The following is a 21,161-nucleotide window of genomic DNA, read 5'->3' as shown; positions in this document are numbered from 1 at the left end:
CCAAGGCTCAGAGGAGGGTGGCTGGGAGGTGGGCTGTGGGTCTGCAGGAGGGACGGAGGCAGGCGAGGAGCAGCTGGCACAGGCCATTCGTCAGAACACCCTGGAGTGTCACTACGGGAGGGGAAAAACACCCAGAGGCTTCTGGGGGCCAGTCTCACAGCTGGAGTGGCCTCTCCTGTTGCCACTGGGCTACCCCCACCATCTCTAGGTCAGTGTGTGGTCTCTGACTCTGGGGAATGAGGCTGCTCTATCAGGGGAGAGGCTGGCAGGAGCACAGCCATAGTGGGGGGGAGGCAGCCCGGAGGGCAGGCAGCTCGGAGGTGGGGGCTGAGCTGGCGACCACCCCAGCTACACACCTTCCGTCTGTTAGCACAGAGGGTTTGGTCAGGGCAGAAGATCAAACGCGGAGGCCAAATCTTGCCTTTCCTTCTCTCAGCTTCCTTAGTAGGGAGGAGCTCTCCCTACTCTTGATCTTTCCAGATGTTTAACCCCCTGGAGGCTGGCTTCACGGCCCCAGCGCCCACAGCGCTGGTGAGTGCCCACCTTGCCCTGGGGCTTCCTATACAGGAAGCCGGCACCTAGCGCTGAATCCTTTCCAGCCTCTGCTCCCCATTCTGCTGGAGATGACAAGGTCCCTTTCCTGCCCCGGAGGGTCAGCAGGAGGCCTGTCCAGGTGGCCAGCTGGCAAGCGGAAGAAAGCTGCATCCAAGCCTCACTTGGATCCTGTCGTCCAGTCAGAGGTGCTGCTGCCTGAGAAGCTACTGAAAATAGTCTAAGTCTATGCAGCTTAGTCGGGATCCAAGAATGGGGCTGGTGGGGGTGGGGCCGGGGGACCCTGGGGCTTCTCGAGCTGGCCTTGGTTAGAATTAGATAGCGGCAAGGAAAAGAACTGTGTGCCCAGAAGTTCCACTCATCTTCTATTCCAGGGACAGGAGTCACTTAAAGGTGTCCCGGTGCCCTTGGTGAGCTGGGAGCCCCACCCCCTCCACTCCGGGAGCCGGAGCTGCAGTGTCAGATGGCCTGGGTGTATTCTCTTTGCAAACAGGCACGGGGAGACCATCTACACAGCCAGCGCATCCTGTCCCTGAGCAGCACAGCCCGGCCTGTGTGTGTCTGCAGGACCTAGAGCAGGCAGAAGAGACATTTCCCAGAGTCCCTCCACGAACGCCTCCAGGGTAAACTCGGTCTGACTGCCTGTAGCCTGGAAGAGGTCCCACTGCCTTCCCTAATGCACAGCTGGCCTGCCCCAGACGCTCTGCAGCCAGGCCCTGGGAAATCTGTGCTGAATTGCACCTTTGGGTTAAGAAATGGTGAAAATGGTAGTTCTCCGAGTAGCCTGGCCAAAGCCAGCCCCCGCTCCATCCACCCCTTCAGCCCTTGCAGCCCCTCTCCCCGGGATCCTCCTTTTCATCCCTTCTGGCTTAGCTGATGCCTGCTCAGGCTTGATGTCTTAGGTCGGGGAAGCCTTCCTGCCCACCGGGCTGGACTGAGCTCCTCTGATGTACCCGGTGGGCACTCAGTCACCCCCGCGCACATTCACAGGACAAAGACGCATTGTGGCCTGCAACCTGTCAGCCCGCGCTAGGCAGCGGGGCTCCAGGCGGACAGGGCTGGGGGTGGTGGGTGAGGGAGAAGCCACCTGGCTCTGGCGGAGGAGCTGCAGCTCTCGGGACGGGAGGGCCGCGCTTCCCGAAGTCCGCCCCAGCTCTCTAAGTGCTGGAGGCAGCGCCCCCTCCCCCCCACACCCATCTCCTCCTTCGGTCTCCGCCTGGATGTCTGCGCTCTCGGGTGCGATTTGGGGGCCGAGGTCCAAGCGCTTCGCCAGAGGAGCTCGCCCTGCACCCGGCCCGTTGGCTCAGACAAAGGCTGCGCCGGGAACAAAGGCTGCACCACCGCGGCCGCGCGGGTTTGCGGCGCTCCACGCTCGTGCTTCCACGCGGCCTTCCGTCTGGCAAACATCCACTTTAAAAAATCAAATGAAGGCAGAATCTCTTCCCCAAACAGTCCTCCCCCTCCGGGAGGGGGGAGGGGCGAAGGGCGCCCCCACGGTCGGGAGCACTGCGGCGGGGGCGCAGGCAGGGCCGGCGGCTGGGCTGCGAGCGCGCGGCGCTCCCCGCGGCTCTCCCGTCCCGCAGGGCTGGGGAGAGGCGCGGCCCGCCGGGTGCCCTGCCGCAGTCCGGGCGGGTGCGAGACGCCCCTGCATTGCAGAGCGCAGGGTGCGGAGGGGGGCGCGGGCGGGCGTGCCTGCGTGCGCGCGTGTGCGTGCGCGCGTGTGTGCACGCGCGCCGCCCGGCCGCCGCGCCCCAGTTTGCTCCGCGCCGCAGTCCCTCGCCCCCTCCCCTTTGCACCCCTTCTCCTCCCCCTCACCGCCGCAGCGCGCGTCCCCACCTCCCAGCAGCTCCCAGGGCGAGTCTGCCCAGTAACTGTGGGGGCGGGAGGGGAGAGAGGAGCTGGAAGGAAGGCTGCCGCCGGCCTGCTCCCTGCAGCGCCCTCCCCCACGCGAAGTTCACTGCCAAGCCACAGGGCTGGCCAGAGGCCCGTGGACCCCCACCCTCGAGGCTGTCCCAGCTGTCCCTTAGGCATGAGGCAGATTCTGCCCTGGCGCTGCGGCTGCAGTTCGGGCTCCCCCACCCCCCACGGCTATTATTTATCAGGCGGGTGAAATCCTGGGAAACTTTTCCTGCCGTGAATAAGGCACTTGTATTCGTTTAGGGGAAGGGAGGGTCTCACGGTTCCTCTGCTCTGGCCACTTTCCCCTCCCATTACTTGAAAGGATACCTGTCCAAGACCAGAGGGAGAGGGATTCATGAGGTCTCCTGGGGGCCCTGGTCTGTTCCCTGTCCGGGGTGGGCCTCTCCTGTCTTTTCCCCAACCTGTCATCTCTCCCGTGGATTTTGCCAGGGGCTGGAGGACGCTTATTTCAACTGGAGGCCTCTTGGAGGTCTGAGCTCCTAGTCCCCTGCGGAAGGGTCTGCTGGGGATCAGGCGACCCGCTTGGTGCAGGCTCATTGCCTCAGGGAGCTGGTATCGCTGAGGGCTGAGACGTGTGTTTGTGAGGAAGCAGAGGTGTTCTCCTTTCCCCATGGTCTCTGCCCCAGCATCCACCCCTGCTAGTAACCTCAGGGTGCAGCTTGCTCCCTGGGCTTCCACGAGGGGCTGGCTGATGTTTCCTGTGCTCCAAGGGACTGCCTGGCTGAGGCTTGGCTCTCGGAAGGGCTCCATCTCCCAGGCAGGTCCTACATGGGTCCTCACCCCTGGGGGGGGTGACCTGGTCACTCAGGGAGAGCCGGGATTCTGCAGAGTACCCCATCCCATTTTCCGTTTGTTCTGCAAAACCCAAACCGGATTTCCTGAGCAGGAGCCCCGGTCGCCCCGCCCTTCTCTGTTGCAGTCCTGCAGGCCGTCATCCCAGCTCCAGCGGCTCCAGGCTCGCCCAGGGTGGCTGCCAAGTCCAGCCCGGGGCTCCCACGCTGCTACTGCCAGGGTGCCGTTGTCTGCTGACCCAAAGCCACCTCTGGGAACAGCCTGGAGGCTTTCGGTGGCCAGGGTGGCCGCCAGGAACCCTGTCGCTGCTGGAGCGGGGCAGGGATGAGGCTGAGGTTTGCACAGGGGGCGGCTCAGGAAAGCTGCCCGGGGCATGTGCCCACGCCCAGAAAATCCTCCAGCCGCCAGCAGCCAGGGGGACGTCTGGGAGTCAAGGCCTCCCTGCTGTGTGCAGAGGGGAGAGGTGCTTAAGGAAGTGACCCCTACAGAGGGCCCAGGGGCAGCTGGGGCAAGGCCCACACCTCGGGCCGATGAGGTCTCTGGCAAGTACCCCACAGCCTGGTGCTCCTCTGGGCTGCCCTGAAACTGACGTGTGTGCAGCCATCGCTCCCACTCTGGCCCGAGGCCAGGGAGCAGACTACCAGCTCGGCGCCCCAGGCCAGCTCGGCGCCCCAGGCCAGCTCGGCGCCCCAGGCCAGCTCGGCGCCCCAGGCCAGCTCCAGGGCTTCTGCTAGGCATGCTCAGAGCTGGGCAGACTTCCCCCGCCTGTCTTTGGCAGCTTTTCTCTGCCAAGACTCCAATGCCAACCTTCACTCATGTTCAAGGCCAGTGGCTCTCAGAGAGCCATCCTGGGACAGCAGGTCCTGCCTCTTCCGTCTGAGCCTATTGGGGCTCCCTGGCCCTCCACCGTCAGCCATGATGATGATCCCGGACTTGGTTCAGATGCTCTATGGGGCCGAGGCTAAGGTAGAAACAGCCTGGAAGCCGGGGGTCACAGGTGTTGGAGGGCTTCCTCGAGGTTTGGTCTGTTATCCCCAGGAGGCAAAAGCACTTAATACAACTCCCCCAACCCCATCAAGGACTTGGAACATGTAAGGAGCCGAGTCTGAGCCACCTCCCCTGGACAGCCCACTCTGCTTTCATCACAAAGAGGCTCAGGCCTTGGGGATGGCCTCCAGGGGCTCTCTCTTCGAGGACACCCTAGAAATTGGCTTGGCGGGCAGGAGAACACACGCAGACCCAGCTTCTCAGGCCCTGTCCAGAGAGGAACGTCTGAGCAGCTTGGGGGTTTATCTGGCCACTCAGATCCCCTGGCAGGCCCAAGCTCATCTACTTCCTTCTGTGGCAGAGAGACCTAGATTAGGGAGAGCAGCTCAGTCGGTCCGTCTGTGGCAGAGACTTTTGCCCCAAGTGGACGTTAGGGAACCTGAATGCTTCTTTCTTTTCCCACACCCTGTACACAGGGTCCCCAAGGGTCCCTTTTCCTCAGCACCTGGCAACCCGAGCGCCATTCTTACCGTCCAGTGACAGCCAGTCATGCTGTGAGGAAGGGAGTGTGGGCAGGGCCCGAGCTTTGTACTCAAACACCACTGAGTTGGAGATGATCTGGTTGTTGAAGGCAACTTGTAGGGTCACAAGACCAGTGTCATGGGCTGCAAGAAAAGGAAAGAGAGGTCAGGGTCGGGTCGGGGGTGGGCACCGTTCCGTCTGTTGTACCACACAGGAACCTGGAGGGCCCCTTGCCCACGCCCCCTTCGCTGGGTGACCCCGCTTCTGCCTGCTCCTTCCTCGAGGCCCAGATGTAGCGCTTCTCCTTCCAGGAAACGTCTCTGGACCCCAGACTCCAGCAGGCGCCCTGTGATCACTCCCAAACCCGGTATTGGAATCGCCTCCGCTCCCTGGTGAGGACGGGTGCGGGAAGTCAGTGCGGATTTGCTGGATGAATGTGTGAATGAATGCGTGAATGAATGGGCCGCAAGCCCGCCTGGGGCCGCCTGACTTCTCCCATATCCCATCCCTCCTAGACGGCGTTCGGAAACAGCATTTGGTGCTTATTTCTCTGCTTCATCCTCTCCTGCAAGCTTGTCCTGCTGCACTCAGCATGGCCTCCCATGTGTTTTCAGAAGTTCCCCTGCCTTCCCGACGAGGGCAAGAGCCTCAGCCGTGCCTATTACTCTGGGCCCACGGGGGCTGATCCGGGCGTGCTCGCACGAAGTGTAGGGCTCCCTTCCATGCCAAGACGGTGGCCTTTGGGAAGGCAGGCCCCTGTGGGTCTCATTAACCCTTCTGTCCCCAACATAGGGCTCAATGAAGACTGCATGGCTTGAATAAACAGCTGGACGTTCTCTCTGTCGGCAAGAAGAGAGCCCGCCCCTGGCAGAAACCTGCTTTGGTTCTGGGGTAAAAGGGGCTGCACAGCTCCTGTTGAAATCTTGGGGGCAGTGGCCCCCAGAGATGGCCCCCGGGGGCACAGTACGGGCGTGCAGCCTGCTCACCCCACCAGGCCTCGTCCTCTGGTAGACATCAGGGCTCTGTGCTCTCTGCCCTGCTTTTTTGGAACACCAGATACCAGTGCCCGGGGCCTCCCCAGGACAGATTTCCAGGGAGGACACACACAGCGATCATGTTACTGCTTGGGCACTTGGTTGCAGTTTACAGACTTGAGAAAGCCGTCCAGGTCATCTGCTCCCCGGGACAGCGTAGAGCTCCGGCTTCCCTCTGAGGCAGACCTTGCTTCCCGTGGGAAAGCCAGCTCATTGAGCTGTGGCCTCTGTTCCTCCCAGGTAGACGTGTGATGCCACTGTCCCCAGAGCAGGTATTCAGGATGTCATTGCCCCAGGAGGACCAGTGGGCTTTCCCCTCCACTCTCGACCCCGGTGTGGTCTCTTAGCTCCAGACCAGAAGCCGAACTAGCTGGCTGCATGGTGGGCTGGGGGGAGGGGGTCCTGTAGGACGGACTGCAGTGCCTCTCTGGGCAGGGGCTCCCGGCCAAGTCCAGAACCTCCGGCGGCCCTGACAGCGTCCCCAGGCAGACTTCCAAGTTCATGGTCACTCATCCTCCCTGGAGCTTTGCCTTGTTTACCAACAGGAGAAAACGTAGCCTGCCACACCCCAGCTGCGCCTGCTCAGCTCTGTGCCCATCAGCGGGTCTCCCGGTGTCAGCGGGAGGCTTCTCTGTGTCACATGTTTTGACCCGGGAGGGTGGGGAGTTCTTTAACCCCTGCTCTTCTCCACACCTTCCGGCATCTCCTGGCACTTGTGCCACCTGTGATGCTGGAATGTGGACGATCGAAAGCATCCCCTCCTCCCACGGGGATACAGAACGGAGAGGAGAGGCCCTGTCGTTGTCTCTGGGTCCCAGACCAGCAGCTGGGTGCAGGCAGGCCACTGCGCAGGGCGCGTCCTCGGCTCGCTCCCTCCCCTTGTTCAGAGCATCAGCGGGTGCCCGCCCCTCCTCTGGTCTCCAACCCCCCTGCCACCGCTCTGAGCCAAGCTGCCGGCCTTTCTCACCTCGAGTCCTGCTGTGGGCAACCTCAGCCGTCCGGAGACCCACCTGTTCCTGCCAGGGTGCTGTCGGGGGGTGGGGGGCTATGTCCCAAAGCCCCCACCTGAAACTGGTGGGAATGCATTGCCCAGGGAGCTCCCCTCTTGAAGTCAGGAAGGATCACCCGTCTGCCCGCTTCCTACGGTTTCCGAGTTTCTGTTCTTCCTCACAGCAATGTGTTCTCCCACGCACCCGGAAGCATCTTTTAGAGACATAATTTAGATCGCATCTCTTCCCTACTTAAAACTAATGGTGGGACGCCTGGGTGGCTCAGTTGGTTGAGCAGCTGCCTTCAGCTCAGGTCATGATCCCAGTGTCCTGGGTTCGGGTCCCACATCGGGCTCCTTGCTCCGCAGGGAGCCTGCTTCTCCCTCTGACTCTGCCTTCCACTCTGTCTGCCTGTGCTCGCTCTCGCTCACTCTCTCTCTGACAAATAAATAAATAAAATCTAAAAACAAAACAAAACAAAACAAAACAAATGGCTTCCCGTTGCAAGTGAAACCAAATCAGACTCCTTCCCGTGACTCAGAAGGACGGACAGGGGTTGGTCCCCACCATCTTCTCCAGCCCCGCAGTGTTCGGCTCCTCCACGACCTGTTCCACTCCCCCCCGTCCCAACTTGCTTGGCGATTTGTCTCCTTATTTCTTTCTGTCTCTTGCAGTAAAGTGTAAGCTTCACGAGAGCTGGGCGCAGGTCTGCCTTAGTTGCCTCTTCGTGCCCAGGGCCAACGTCAGTGCCTGGCATGGTACAGCCCCTCAACCGTTGGTTGAATGAATTACTGCAAACTGCAGTGCATTTGCCCCCTCAAGTTGAATTCTACCCCTTACCTTTGGGGACCTCCCAGGAATCCAGGGTAGGGCTGTCCTACCAGCCAAGTCTTCTGGTTGGTGGCTTCTCCTATCTCCTCCTGAGCCCAGGGGCGCCTTTCCTGAAGTCCCAGGTCTTCTGTCATCACACTCCTCACCCTGAGCTCAGTGCCCTGACTTGGTTTTCTCTCCTGAGCTTGGAGCACTACCGAGATCTTGTAGGAGGCAGGCTCCATGCTTGTGGGTGTGTGGCCCGTGGTGGTAGGGGACCGTGTTCCTGGTCAGGGTCTGGTCTCTTCATCAGGGTGCCGGGAGGGGCCCCCGCAGCCAGTCTACACCCGCCCCCCTCCCACCAAGGCAGTGGTTTGTTTGCATGATTGATTCCTCCCTGGGCCGATTGCTCCTCGGGGTCAGAGTTGGGCTGAGGGGCTGGGTCTTCAGCCCTACTCCATCCTAGAGGCCTAAGCAGGGCCTCGTAAACGATCTGATGAATGAAGGAACGCACGCCCACACCCAGCACTGTCTTACGGAGAGACATGCTTTAGTTTGGGCTGGAAAGCAGGGCTGTCCCAAGGGGACCCCCACTTTGTGATTAGTTGCAGAGCAAAAGGGTGCTTGAGTCGTGGAGCCCCGGCTCTCTGTGTCTGTCTGAGCCTGTGGCTTCTCATCTCTGAGTCCAAGACGTGCTCTGTTAGAGGAGCTGAGCCCCTGGGAGACACGCTGGCCTAGGCAGACTCTGCTGCCAGGGTTTGGGACCCAGGAAGGCTCTGAGACCAGCCCGGCGGCCTGCCGAGAGACCCAACAGTGCTGAGCCCCTCTCTTCCTTGACACAAAAAGACCTAAGGCCTCCCACGCGGAGCGCCTTCCTGAACTGAGCCGGGGAACCCAGTGCTTCATGGACCTTCCTCCCCCTCTGCTCTCACCCATCTGACAGCTGGCTTTTCAGAGGTCGAAATGGAGGTCCTGAGGGGTCAAGTACGGGCCTAGAGTCACCAGATGGTAAGTGGCTATCTGCGGTGTGCTGTGATGCGCCAGGTCCTGGCTTGGGATGTTGTCCAGAGGGCATGCAAAGGCCAGTCTTTTTGTGGAAGGGTCAGATAACCTAGGACAGGCAAGGTCTGGGACCTCCGCCAGGCAAGACCCAGGTACCGGAAGTGGCTTCTATTTATAGAGCAGGCGAGTCCTGCTCCCGCAGCAGGTGGTGAGCTGACGGCATGATAACAGGCTGCCCTCTCCCCCTGCCCCCTGGAACGGAGGTGGTGGGGAGTGGCAGCGACATTGGCCACACAGCCCGGAGCCGTGCTAGGCTGACCCGTGCTGGCCTCCTGAGGGCTGTGCTCCAGGGCAAGCCGGGCTGCCGGGAGCAAAGGGGGCTAAGTGCGTCCTCTGGAGCTGGCCAGGCAGTGGTGGGGGCAGAGCCAGGATGGGGAGGCCATCCTGGGCATCATCCCTGCCTCTCTGCGATGTTTGTGGTGAGGGAGGTGCCAAGTTCACGTGGGGGCTAAATCTGGGAACCCAGTTCTAGAGCATTCTGCCCCAGCAGGCTGCACAGGGAGAGGAGCAAAAATGAAGGAAGAGCGTTCCATGTGAATCCAGGAGCCCCAGGCGGGGGGGGGGGTGTGTGTGCGGGGGGAGGCTGTGGATGGAGGCAGAGAGCTGGGGTGGCCCAAGATTCCTGTCCCCACTTGTTTCTGCAAACCCTCAGCCTCCACAGGGAGCACTGGCTCCTTTTGTAGACGCCTGGCTTCAGATAACACGGGGAAGGGCTTGCTCTCTGTTCCTTCTCCGGGCGAGCTGGACAGGCCATCCCTGGCGCTACCGTCAGCCCAAGGACACATTGCCCACCACAGGCACTGCGGACACCAGAACTCTGGAAACAGATTCCTTCACAAATACTGATCTCCTCGTGAGGTGCCCCGGCGGACACATGATGACCGGGGAAGACACGGATCCCGACTACACGGGGCTGGCAGGCCAGAGGTCCAGGAGTTGAACAGACGGGAATGTCTGTCTAGCTAAGCAGCTGATGATGGGGGGGGAGGTGAAGGTCAGAGCCACAGGGACAGCAGAGGGCTCTTACTCCTGAAACTGGAAGCGAATTGTAGGACGTGCCCTTTTCGGGGTGCGGTGCGTGGCTCCACATTCTCAAGGGAGTTTGCGCCCCTTGTTCTCAGTTTGAGCCTCCTTCCCACTGCCCCCAGGTCTCCATCCCTCTCTGCACTGCTCAGGGCTCCTTCAGCCTCAACTGATGATGTTATACTAGTTGTTCGGGGACCCCTCCATCCCAGCGGGGGACCCTGAGGCTCAAAGTACTGACGTGACTTGTGCCAGGTGGCTCCCAGGCTGAGCTTTGGTGCGGCATTCCTGGTCCCCCCGCCGAACCCGTGGTGGGTGCCCGGCCCCCTCACCTGGGCAGTAGCAGCGCAGAACCCCGGGCTGAATCAAGGATGCAGGCACTGAGATCTGGTCGAACAGGCAGCTGTAATTATTGCTGGCTTCTTGCCACGGGCCTGTGATGAGAACCTTCACTCCTCCCTGGAGGGGACAGAGAGGACCGTCAGCCACAGCAGGAGGGAGGGACGGGAACTCGGGCCTTGCGGGCTGCCCCCGCCCCACGTGCTGGGTGACCGTGCCCAACTCCTGGACTCCAGAATGCCCTGGCTTTCCAGAACCGCTCTCCCAGGATGGCGGCAGGAAGGCCCAGCCTCTGGCGGGTGGGGGGGGGCACACGTTCCTTGCCTTCCTCAGCTAGCATGGTGCACGGCAACCAGCGGTTTGGGTCCCTGACCCTCTTCATGCAACTTTCAGTTCTAGGCAGAAGGCAGCACGGGGTTGTTCAAACCTTTTCAGCTTGCTACAGGCCTGGCAGGAGTCCCGGAGGGAAGGGGTGGGGAAGGGAGGAAGCTTCTTCTGTCATTTGCTTGCGTGCGGGCTTTGGGAACTCTGAGTTTTGAAAACAGGCCTGAGCACGTTAGTGTCACCCCAGGAACAGGGAGCTCTGGTGGGGATAGGGAGAGCTGCAGGAACCCCAGGGTAGAGCAGCGATCGTGGGAGAGGGCGGCTGCAGAAACAAAAATGGGGGAGGAGGCCTCAGAGTTGGAGGGCGTTGAGCGGGACAGGGGCTTAGAGCTGGGGCCTGGGGATGCGGGCCCCTCTGGCTCTCCTTGGATGGGCCAGGCCAGGCCCCAGCCACCTTTCCCAGCAGGGGGCCGGAGATTCTCAGGACAGGGTGGAGAGCGCCACCTAGTGTCCAGGCTGCCGAAAACTGAGCGGCACACCTGCTCCCCACTCCCAGCACACCTGCTGGGGGTGGGGAGCAGGGGGTGAGGGGTTCAGTCCCCCTTTTCCCCACCTCTCCAGGACAGAGAAGCCAGACCCCAGCTGTCCCACTCCTGGTCCCCTCCTGAGACTCTCTCCTGCCCAGTCACCGGTTCTTGCGTGGACCTTCCTTGGCTCTGGCTCACCCCTACCATGGAGGGACTCCCAGCCTCAACACAAGGCTGACCCCCGGGCCGCCCACAATGCTCCTGGAACCCAGACCTGGACCAGAGCTGGCCTTGGGCATCAAGAGCAGGAGGGGGTGTTTCCAGGGATGAGGGGAGGGGGGCTTTCCCACAGCCCAGCGCAGGAGGGACCTTTCCTGACCGACAGGCGTTCCACCTGGGCCCTTGGATGGGATGGGGGTGGTTTTGGAGAAGCCACCTCACTGCTAGGGGGACAGCAGAGATAGCTCAGGCCCAGAGGCCGAAAACGAGAGGCCTGCTTCTTTCCCTTGGTAGCTGTGTGTCCTCAGCCAAGTGGCCCAACCTCTCTGGTGGCCCTTCTGTCCTTAACATTCCTTGGGGCTGATCCGTGGTTCCTTCGGGAGATTTGAGCTGTGGCAGACCTGGGGCCCACGGGCTGAGGGCTGGGCGCCGGGCACAGGTGGAACCACAGGCCAGCTCAGGGCACGGCCCTCCCTGGATCCTGGGAAGCAGAAGAGCAGTGGCTTCAAAAAGCCACAGAAGGTTACCATGCGAGAAGGAAGGAAACAAAGAGCAACCCGACCGGGAGCCACTGGTGGGAAGCTGGGGCAGCCGGAGGAACAAAGAACTGGAGAACAGCAGGGCCCTCTCCATGGAAACGGCTGCAGGATGCGCTCAGCACCCGGAGGTTGGGGGACCGTTCCCATGGCAACGAGGGCCTGGCTGCTGTCAATCCATTGGTGACGGTAACGCAGGCCCCTGATGGCTCTAACTGCAGCTTCCCCCGCCTGCTGCCGCCAACTGTCCCTGGAGGCAGATGACGCAGAGGGTTTGGGGGAGGGGAGGGGGCGGCAGATGCCATCTGAGGTCTGTGTCCTGGGAGCCCTGAGGTAAAGGACCCAGATTTCTGAGGCGCCCAGGGCAGATCCCGGGGCACGGGCATGCGTATGCATTTGCGTGTGTGTGTGTGGGTGGGTGGGTGCGCACGCGTGCACATGTGTTGGGGGCCTGCTGCAGCTGCGGTGAAGAGGGGGAGAGAGCATCCGGGAAGTGGGAGGGAGGACACGCCCCAAAGAGACAGCAAGGTGACCCGGCCTTCGTGGAGGGGATTTTAGGGCCCAGATCTCTTAGCTCAAGAAGCGTGACTTGGGCCTGGGTGACTTGCTACGGGTGTTGCTGTGGATCGTGTTCGGCAGAGCGTGGCTAGAACTGAGCTCTTGGCATCGTTGGCAAAGAGGGCAAGGGGCAAACGTGCCAGCCAGGGGGCTGTGAGGGGGCGAGAAGTGTCTCTGGATGGGGAACCCAGGAGGGGATGGCCCTTGCTGCTGGACAGGGAGGAGGAAGTGGTCGGCCAGAGCCCATGGGGCCTCTGCAGAGGCCTCACCGTGTGGCCATCGGGCTCCAAAGGGACCAGCTGGGTGACATCTGTGCATTTCCCAAATCAAATTGAAATTGAGTTGCTTTTGTTTCCTGGAAGCATCAAGGGCTTCTGGAAAACCAGGGCTGGACGCTCCCTCTCGGAGCCCAGACCCACGTTCTTTCCTGCTCCCGTGCTGCCCTCACGTGGCAGGCTGCTGAACTGACTTTCCCGGAGGTACAGTTTGGGGACCTGCCGGTACTGGGGTACAGAACAGGGGACCAGGTTGGCTAATAGCCCCTTGTCAGTGCCCCCAAGCCAATGAAGGCCAGATGGCGGGCCTGGACCCCTGTCGGGGGGCCAGTGTGCACAGCCCAAGGCTGGGGAAAGCCAGCTCCTCTCCTGGGCCTCCAGTTCCCACAGGACTCAGGCTCTGGGGCGCCTCCAAGGGTCCTGAGAACCAAACCTCCCAGCCTAGGCCATGCCTCTCAGCCATTTGCAGGAAATGGAGGCCCAAGGAGCCAGGTCTCCCAGCTGACCTCTCGCTAGGCCCCCTCTCTGTTTCTTTGAGTTGCTTTCTTAGCCCTGGGTTGGGGGCAGGCAGCTGGGCTGAGCTGACCTGTCACTTGGGGTGGAGGGGGACACACCGTGGGTGCTATGGGGATGCCACTGAGCTCAGGATGGCTGACACGGTCAACCCGAGCCACACCACGGGTAGGCCTGGTCAGAATCTTCCAGAGTCTTGGGGAAGGAGCCATGGAGATGGATGGAAGGGGCGGCTGCTGCCCCAGTACTTTACTCGGTCCTTAACAACCAGCCAGTGAGATGAGACCCAAGAAAGGCAGCTAGTCACCTTGCCCCGGGTCACCAGCTAGTAAGGGTGGGCGCACACTGTCTGGCCCCAGCCCCATGCTCCTCAGCACGCAGGGTGACGGCCTCTGGATACCCACTAAACACGCTGCACAGGGAGAGAGTGCGGGGCAGGAGCTGCTCTGTCCAGACCCCCACCATCTTTCCAGGACCCCCGGAACGGAGCCTGGGCTGCTGGCTGAGCTGATGCGCCACCTTCCTGAGAGCTGGGGACATTGGTGCCGGATTTTATTTGTGCTTTGCCATAAAAGAAAGAGCAGAGGGAGTAATGAGCCTTCCGGTCAGAGTTGTAACCGTGAGGCCCACAGTCCAGGTGACTTCCCCAAGGTTGTTAGGGGTCAACCCGTGAGAAGGAGGGACAGGAAACTGCTCAGTGGGCCTCAGTGGCCCAGCCATGGCAGCGGGGCGGGGGAGGGATGCCAGTGGGCCTCAAGCTGTGGCAACCACAGGACAATAAACAATATTCACTGACTCCTTATTACAGACAAATATTTTACCAAACATTCCTGGTACTACATCTTGCCCTGAGGAGGAGACTCTTGCCACTTTTTAAGCAAGGAAACTGAGTCACAGAGAGATGAAGTCACAGCAGAACCCGACCGATGCCCCAGAGTCAGGGAACGTGTGCCCCAGGAAAGCTCAGGCCACTCTGTCCCCTTCCAATGGCTTCTACCTCAGAGTAAAAGGCAAGGTTTCGTCTTTCCACTCCCTGCCATGGGGGCAAGACCTGCATTTTCCGGGACCCCGGGTTGAGGAAAACTGGAGGTGGGGGCGGGGAGGCCACAGGCGGGACATCCCGGGTCATGGAGCGTGCCTTTGATTTTACAGAGGCCGGGTTTACTCGCAAAACTTTCATGGATGGCTCTCCGAACGCCAGGCCCTTCCTCGCACAGTGGATGGGAATTCGCTTGTGTTCTGATGCACTGAGTAAAGCAAATCAAGAATAATGGATATGGATGGCCTGTGGTGGTGATTTCTGAATTTGTTTTGTTTAGTTTTAGCAGCCCTAGGACATTAAAAAATAATAATAAAAATAAATAGATAGAAAGCCGAGCAAAACCCAGGTGGGACGTTAATACATGAGAAGCCAGGCTCTGGCAGGAGTGGGGAGGACCACCGGCCCCCTGGAGACCCGGGACTTTCCAGCTTCAGTGAAGTTTGGGAACCACGGCTGGAGAAAGGCGGGGGGGCCAGAGGAAAGGGACAGTCCTGTCTGCAGGGTCCAGAGCTTCCTCCAAAGGGCAGCCCCATGCACACCAGCCTCCCTGTGCCTGCCTGCACCGTGCACTGGCGGGCCACAGCAGCTTACCTCCGGGTACGACCACTCCGGGGAGTAGTCGGTCACCATGAACACCCGTGCGCTCGGCTGCAGCATCCCCAGCGCGCCCTGCGCGGGGCTGGCGGAGACCACCTCGGCCACGTGCATGTAGGCCATGGTGCCGGCCCCGCCCTCAGCCCCGCTCAGCTGTAGGCTCCCCTGTTGGGGGCTGCAGCAGGGGATGCACATCTCCGCCTGGGCAAAGGGTGCACGGGCCCCGTCTTCCGACTGGGAGAGCGCCGCGCCGTCCCCCGCCACCAGCTGGTGCCCATAGATGGTGCCGCTGCCCCCCTCCACAGAGATGAAGTCATTGATCAGGTCGGAGAACTGGTTGCTGAAGGAGATGTCAAAGTGGTCCAGGCTGAGCTCCATGTTGGAGGCGTTGCCCAGGCCAGGCTGGGCCACGGGGTAGAGGCCCTGCACCACGTTGCCCGGGAGGACGGGGACCCCACCGGCGCCGCGGATCACCCCCGTGTTCTCGGGCTGCAGGTAGTGCTCGGAGCTACAGGCCTGCAGCTCTCCAGACTTGATCAGGCCCTCGCCCCCTTCGGCAACCTGCGAGGTCTCCATGGTGACCTCCCCTTCCGCAGCCATGGCCTGGAAGTTGGCCTGGAACTGCATGAGGTGGAGGGAGGAGGCCGACTCGATCCTCGTCTCCACGTGGCCGCTGCAGGAGCTGGTTTGCGACGAGGCCTCCGTTTTGACCGTGGGCATCACGAAGGAGCCCCCGGAGTCGCTCAGGCTGCCGTGGGCGTTCTGCTCGAGGGGGAGGGGCTTGCTGGCGTCCTGCAGGAAGAAGCTTGGGGACGGGGTCTGGTGCACGTGGGGGCTGTGGCCCGTCTGGCTGAAGCTGGACGTGTAGTCCTTGTTGGAGTCTATCGCGCTGAAGTCCATCTGCTCCAGCGTGGTGCTGGGACTCAGGCCGCCGCCCGACGGCAGGAGGCTGGAGCCGGTGGTCAGGGTGAGGGAGCTGGATGCCGCGGCCGCCGCCGAGGACGAGTACGCTTCTTTGGCCATCTGCTGCTCGAAGGAGGTGTCCTCGGTCTTAATCTCCTTGGTGAGGACGGTGGTGAAGCCGAAGCCCCTGTCCACTGGCGGCGAGTGCCGCACGTTGGTGCTGACCATCTCCGCCTTCAGGCCTCCGCCCCCGTACGTCTGGCCCTGCTTTGGGTTATTGAGGAAACAGTCGGGGTCAAAGTTCATGGTGGTCTCTGGAATCTTCCGGCCGCCATCGAGGGTGGTGGAGAGGACCAGCTCTTCGGACACGTTGGTGGGCAGCATCGACAGGCTCTCCGAGCTGCCCGTGGTGGGGAAGGCGAACTTGTGGCCGTCGGAACTCACAGCCAGGACGAGGCCCTGAGAGGCGTCGGGCGAGAGGAGGTGGTGATTGGGGCCGGTGGTGGGGGACATGGTGTACACAGCCTCGTTGGTGACCTCAGACATAAACACCGTGGCGCTCTGGGACAAGCTGCCCATCACGGAGGCCACAGCCATGCTGGACACGCCGGTGACCACGGGGCTGTCCGCCATGTCCGGGTCGCTGTTGAGCCCGCTGCTGATGGACACGGGGGAGCTCTGCGTCGTGTCGGGCACCTCCACCTGGTTGGTGGAGGAGACCTCCGTGCTGTTCTGGTGCAGGAGCACGGGCTTGGCCACCTTGCCGTTCCTCTTCTCGCGGCTCGAGCCCTTGCCGTGGCTGTGCTCGTGCTTGCCCTCGGACACGTCGTTGTGCTGCACCTCCGCGTGACTCCCGTACCCCCCTGTCCGCGGCTCGACCTTCGGCGAGATGATACGGTGTTTGGCACTGTTGCACTTGTGGTGCCCACTGCTGCCCGCGCCTGTGGAGATCAGAGGCACACCACGCACACGTGCGAGCGCACACGCACACACACGCACACACACATGCGCGCATGCGAAGAGAGCGTCAGAGCCGCGGCCATGATGGACCCTGTCTCTGGGCAGCTGGGGCCTGGCCGAGCCTAGCCTGGGAGCCCAGGCAGCCCGCTGACCCCCGGGGCAGGCGCGTACCCCATGCTCGGGATCTCGGGCTCACCGACCCCAATCCCTGGGCATCTCACATGCTCCACGGAGCCATCCTCCAGACTGGGGTGGGGGGGCTCTTTCCTTGGGGTGCCTTTACTATTACTAATGATACTAATAGTAACGCCTCAGGAGATGGATCATTGGGAAGGAGAAGGTGGAGAGTCTGCTGTCCTCCAGGAAAATCCTTTCCACCTTCAGAGACAGACACCATTTACTGAAACAGCTCTTGCTGGCCAGGGAGGGGAAGGGGAGCTCATCCCAGAGGGGTGGCCGTGTCTCTCTCCCCTCCCCAACTTTCCATGCCTGTTCAGACTGCACAGAGCGTTTTGGAGGGCAGGGGTTGGAGAGTAATGTTCTCTCTCTGGATTAGCTCTCAGGCACCAGGACCAGATTGGGTTCTAGGCTTTGCTCCAGAGGCAGAAAGGTATCTGCCCCTCTCCTCCGTCTGGCCAGCCCGAGCTTGTCCTTAACTCTGTGGGTCAAAATCCCTACAAGACCCAAGCAAAGACAGAGCCCTAAACCCCAGCCCAGTGGCAGAGAGGGAGAAAGCCCTAGGCCAAGGGCTTCTGAACTCTGGCCAGTCTCCGCAGGGCTTTCTGCACACGAGGCCAGGTCGGCTCTTCTCTTTTGTCTCCCCTCTGCCATTGTTTTCATGCCACACGAGGAGGGTCGCTTCACTTCTGATAAAAGGGTGAATTCTCCCCCCGAGCCTATTATGGCCTCGCCACCATAATTCCTAAATGCATGAAACCTTGCGGGGAAGTGACATGACCGTCTAATGGAAATGTGTAATTAAGGCGGACGAGGAGGTGGAGAACGCGTATTTCTAAAAGCAAATACCGTCATCAGAAAAGCAGACGCGTGAGGACAGGGAGGGTGGGACACTCTATTCTTGGAGGAGACCGAGGGTAAAGAAGGATCAGCCTGAGTGAGCCCACCGACTCCGGGCTGACCTCCCTGAAACGCGCACGTCAGCCCTGTGCCCGGGCACCCGGGCTTCCTGTGGACGATACGCAAGATGGGACCTGGAGAGTCCCTGCCGTGTGCAGACGAGGCCTGGAGCCCCAGCCCTAGGCTCTCCCCATCTCCGCTGCCCCCATCCCTAGAGGGAGCTGTCTCTCTGGAAACGGCTTCTCCTGCCCCAAGTGGGCTTCCCCACCAGTACCACGGGCCAGAATGAGGGTGAGTCTGTCCCCGGTGCTGTCCTGCCCTGTCCCCTGGCTCCTGGCCAACCCCACTGGGCTCACTGGACAGCAAGGCTACCTGTGGAGGAGAGCCACACCGGCTGTCTGGCAGAGCCCCTTCCCCGCCCGCAGGGGCCGCTGCCCACCCAAGCTGCCCGCCTGCCCCCTCCCCGCCCGCAGGGGGCGCTGCTCACCCAAGCTGCCCGTGCAGAGGCAGTTGTGGGTCCGAGGCTGTGGCTTGGTCTGGTGGCTGTCGAGGATCTGCTGCACCAGCTGCTCCACGGAGAAGCCTGAGCTGCTGTTTCCATTGCTGCAGGTCCACTTGATGCCGTGGACTATGGGGAGAGAGAGGCAGAGGGGAGGTCAGAGGTCACCTAGAGCAGGGGCAGGGCCGGGGGGGGTTTGGGGGGCTGAGACCTGGGTCTTCTCAGAACATGGCTCCCCCTCTGCTGGGAGGCTGGCTCGGGGGGGCGGGGGGCGATGCACATGGTTGGGGAGGGAGGTCAGAGGACGGAGCAGGGCAGGCTGCCCCCTCCGCAGGAGCTCCGTGCTCTTCCACTGCTGCCTCCTCCCTTCCCTGCAGTGCAGCCTGCGGAGAGGACAGCCTAGAGATTTGCTTCTGTTTTCCTGGAGTCCAAGTGCACGAAAGCGGCTCTTCCAGGGGCTCTGGAGTGGAGGAGAGGGGAGCCGGGACAGGAAGGAGAGGCGGCGGGCCTCTGAGGCCCCGTACCCTGCCCAGTCTGTAGGTAGTGGAGATTTGGAGAGGAGACGGAGGCTGTGTGCCCGGGGTGGAGGCCCAGCCCTGGAGGGGAGCTTCTGGGGAATGAAGGGCCCACATGACCCGGACAGTCGATGCCCACTGATGCCCCTGCATGGCCGACCCCGGGACCTCCGCTGTCCCTGCTGATGGGGCGGATCCACAGATCGGCTGAGGGTGGGCTCCCCAGCTGCCCGCAGGACCGCGGCTGAAAGTCTAGAATAAACTGACTTGCCCACGGGGCCTGGGGGCTGATGGGTGTCTTGCCCACTCGTTCATGGTCCTCCGCCGGAGCTGCCCTGCGGTCTCGCCAGGCATGCGGCCCAGCCCAGCTCTCTGGAGGCTCTCGGGGGCCAGTTCCAGGGACAGGGAGGGCCTAGCCCTGGGGCTGGGGGCCAGTGCCCAGGGCTCTACGAGGGACCCAGCTTGCTATGAAACGGACGGTGGGACCAGGTGGTCTAGGAAGAGAAGCAGGGCGGGGCACGCCGGGGAGAGGCCAGTGGCTTTGCCAACGCAAGGACAGTTTCCTTTGTCCTCTGGAGGAGCTTCTCTCACACGGCCTCCAGGGAAAGACCGTCACCACGCCCCACGCCTGCCCTCCCTCCGTGAGGCTCCAGGGGGCAGCTGCCCAGGGAGACGGTCCACACGGCCGGAGGAGCTGGGTCAGATTCACATCAGGACGGGAGGCCAGGTTTCGGTGTGAGTTTGGGCAAGTCACTAAACTCGCCTGTGAAACGGCAATAGAACAGCCTCCGCCTCACAGGGCAGCCAGCAGGAGAGGCCGACCCCTGCCTTGACCTTCGTGTGTTCGCCCCAAAGAACAGCTGCTGTCCTGACGGTCCCTGGGGTGACGGGCGTGAGCAGGCGCAATGCCGGCCTCACCCCAGGGCCTGCCCGGTGCCGGCGGGGCTGGGCTTGGGGAAGGAGGCTGCTCGCCGGGACAGCCCCCCGTGGTTCTGCCTTGGAACCCCGCGGAGAGCGCTCCTCGGCCATCACTCCTGGTCACTTCCTTTATGTAGGACTTCAGGGCTTTTTCAGAGGAACCCCCTCTTGCTGGGTGTGATGCGCTGGGAGTCCCGGCGGGTGCTGCTTCCTTCCTTCTTCCTTCGGGCACATCGGCCCCTGGTGTTGGCCCCTTCCTGGTGAGGCCGGTGGCCCTGGTCCCGGAGTGTCCTGGCATCTGGGGCATCATCACGAGGGGATGGGGCGTGGCTGCTGAGCGGCTCCTGTCCCCGAGCTGGCTGAGCTACCTGGGTGGGAAGTCGTGTCTGCCTCTTCAGATCGCTGTACGAGGGGCCTGGGCAGAGGGGGGCGGGCAGTTTGCAGATCACCTTCTCCCACCTTGGGATCCCTCAGGGAGCTCTCTGGCAGCCCGAGAGGATGTCAGCATTCCCGGGGCTCAGGCCCCACCTTGTCCTCGGCCTCCAAAAGGCAAGGCCCAGTTCAGGGTCTGCAGATCTCAGTACCGCTGCGGAGCCCTTTTCTCAAATGAACCTCCACCTGGAAACCCCAGATGGAAGATGGATAAGACAGAAGGAGCCTGGTCAAGGCAGGAGTGAAGGCCAGGGTCCGCTCGGCTGACCTCTCCTGGACTCCTCATTTTGTAGAGGAGGAAGCAGAGCCTGGGGGGAGCGGGCAGGGCTTGCGGACCCCTCCCCTTGCTCCGCGCAGCTGCACCAGCCGATGGTGTGTCCCAGCCCCTGCTCTGGGGTGGTGCCAGGCTTTTTTTTTTTTTTAAAAGCTTCCCAGGAGTTCCTCATGGGCAGTCCAGATGGTGAACACACAGCTCTGTCCTAAGCCTGAATTCTGCAGGTCACTGCCAGTCTGGGAGCCCACTGCTGCCGCTCCTTCCTACAGGGACTCTGAGCAGGTTCCACTTGCAAAGACAGACCAAGGCGTTCTCAGGGAAACCCCCACCTGGCTGTGAGCTTGGCTCTCTGGAGAGATGAGCAGTGGGCCTCCCCACAGGGCAGCCCTCCTCCGGCTTCTGGCCCCAGGGCCACCCCTTGCCCGGAGGTCTGGGTCTTGCGGGTGGGTGGGCTGTTGAATGCCTCGAGTGGCAGGAGTCCTCTGGCCTTCAGGACCGGAGCCCCTCCCTCTCTGCTGCGGCCCTCTCCAGTCCTCCTCCCCGGCCGAGCCGAGCCGGGGCTCGCTAACTGCATTCCTTCTGCCTCGTGCTCTCCTCTTTTCTGTTGTGAAGGTTATAAAATGAAAACCCAGTGAAGGGTGACAGATTGCAAGCAGCGAATTTCTGGTTGCTTAATGCAAATTACCTACTGTCTTGGCACATTCGATATGCAGATCATGTCCCTCCCCCTCCGGTGTGGGGGAGGGGAGAGAAGCCCCCTCCTCCTCCGAGCTGGGGAGTTGTCGGTTCTGAATATCAAATACTATCAAGGCTTTTAACATGTCATGTTCTGCTTCCCGACACGTAATGAATCAGCGGGAAAGGAGATTTCTATGGGAAAAGAGTGTTTTATGCAGGGAAGGTTAGTAAACACGTGCAGCGGCCGGCTGTCCCCTGTCCGCCCCTCACCCCAACCTTGGCAAAGT

General features: G+C 61.7%; 1 protein-coding gene across 14 annotated transcripts in view; it reads right to left on the bottom strand.

Moving 5' to 3' along the window:
* The window catches only part of CAMTA1 (calmodulin binding transcription activator 1), an 813,334-nt gene that overhangs the window by 72,221 nt on the left and 719,952 nt on the right, over positions 1-21,161 (bottom strand). For 12 of the 14 annotated variants that reach the window (XM_045063671.1, XM_045063669.1, XM_045063670.1 and 9 more), the window contains 4 exons: positions 18,046-18,186; positions 14,616-16,462; positions 10,024-10,150; positions 4,782-4,916 (listed from right to left, as the gene is read on the bottom strand). In XM_045063671.1, coding sequence (XP_044919606.1) covers positions 4,782-4,916; positions 10,024-10,150; positions 14,616-16,462; positions 18,046-18,186 — 2,250 coding nt within the window. Of the gene's footprint in view, positions 1-4,781; positions 4,917-6,774; positions 7,104-10,023; positions 10,151-14,615; positions 16,463-18,045; positions 18,187-21,161 lie in introns of those variants that run through there. The other 2 variants (XM_045063679.1, XM_045063677.1) reach the window with 2 other exon arrangements.

This window comes from Mustela putorius, unplaced genomic scaffold (assembly GCF_011764305.1).
Source record: "Mustela putorius furo isolate JIRA1106 unplaced genomic scaffold, ASM1176430v1.1 tig00003853_pilon_pilon_pilon, whole genome shotgun sequence".
Classification (NCBI taxonomy): domain Eukaryota; kingdom Metazoa; phylum Chordata; class Mammalia; order Carnivora; family Mustelidae; genus Mustela; species Mustela putorius.
This window is presented reverse-complemented; position numbering and strand designations above follow the sequence as displayed.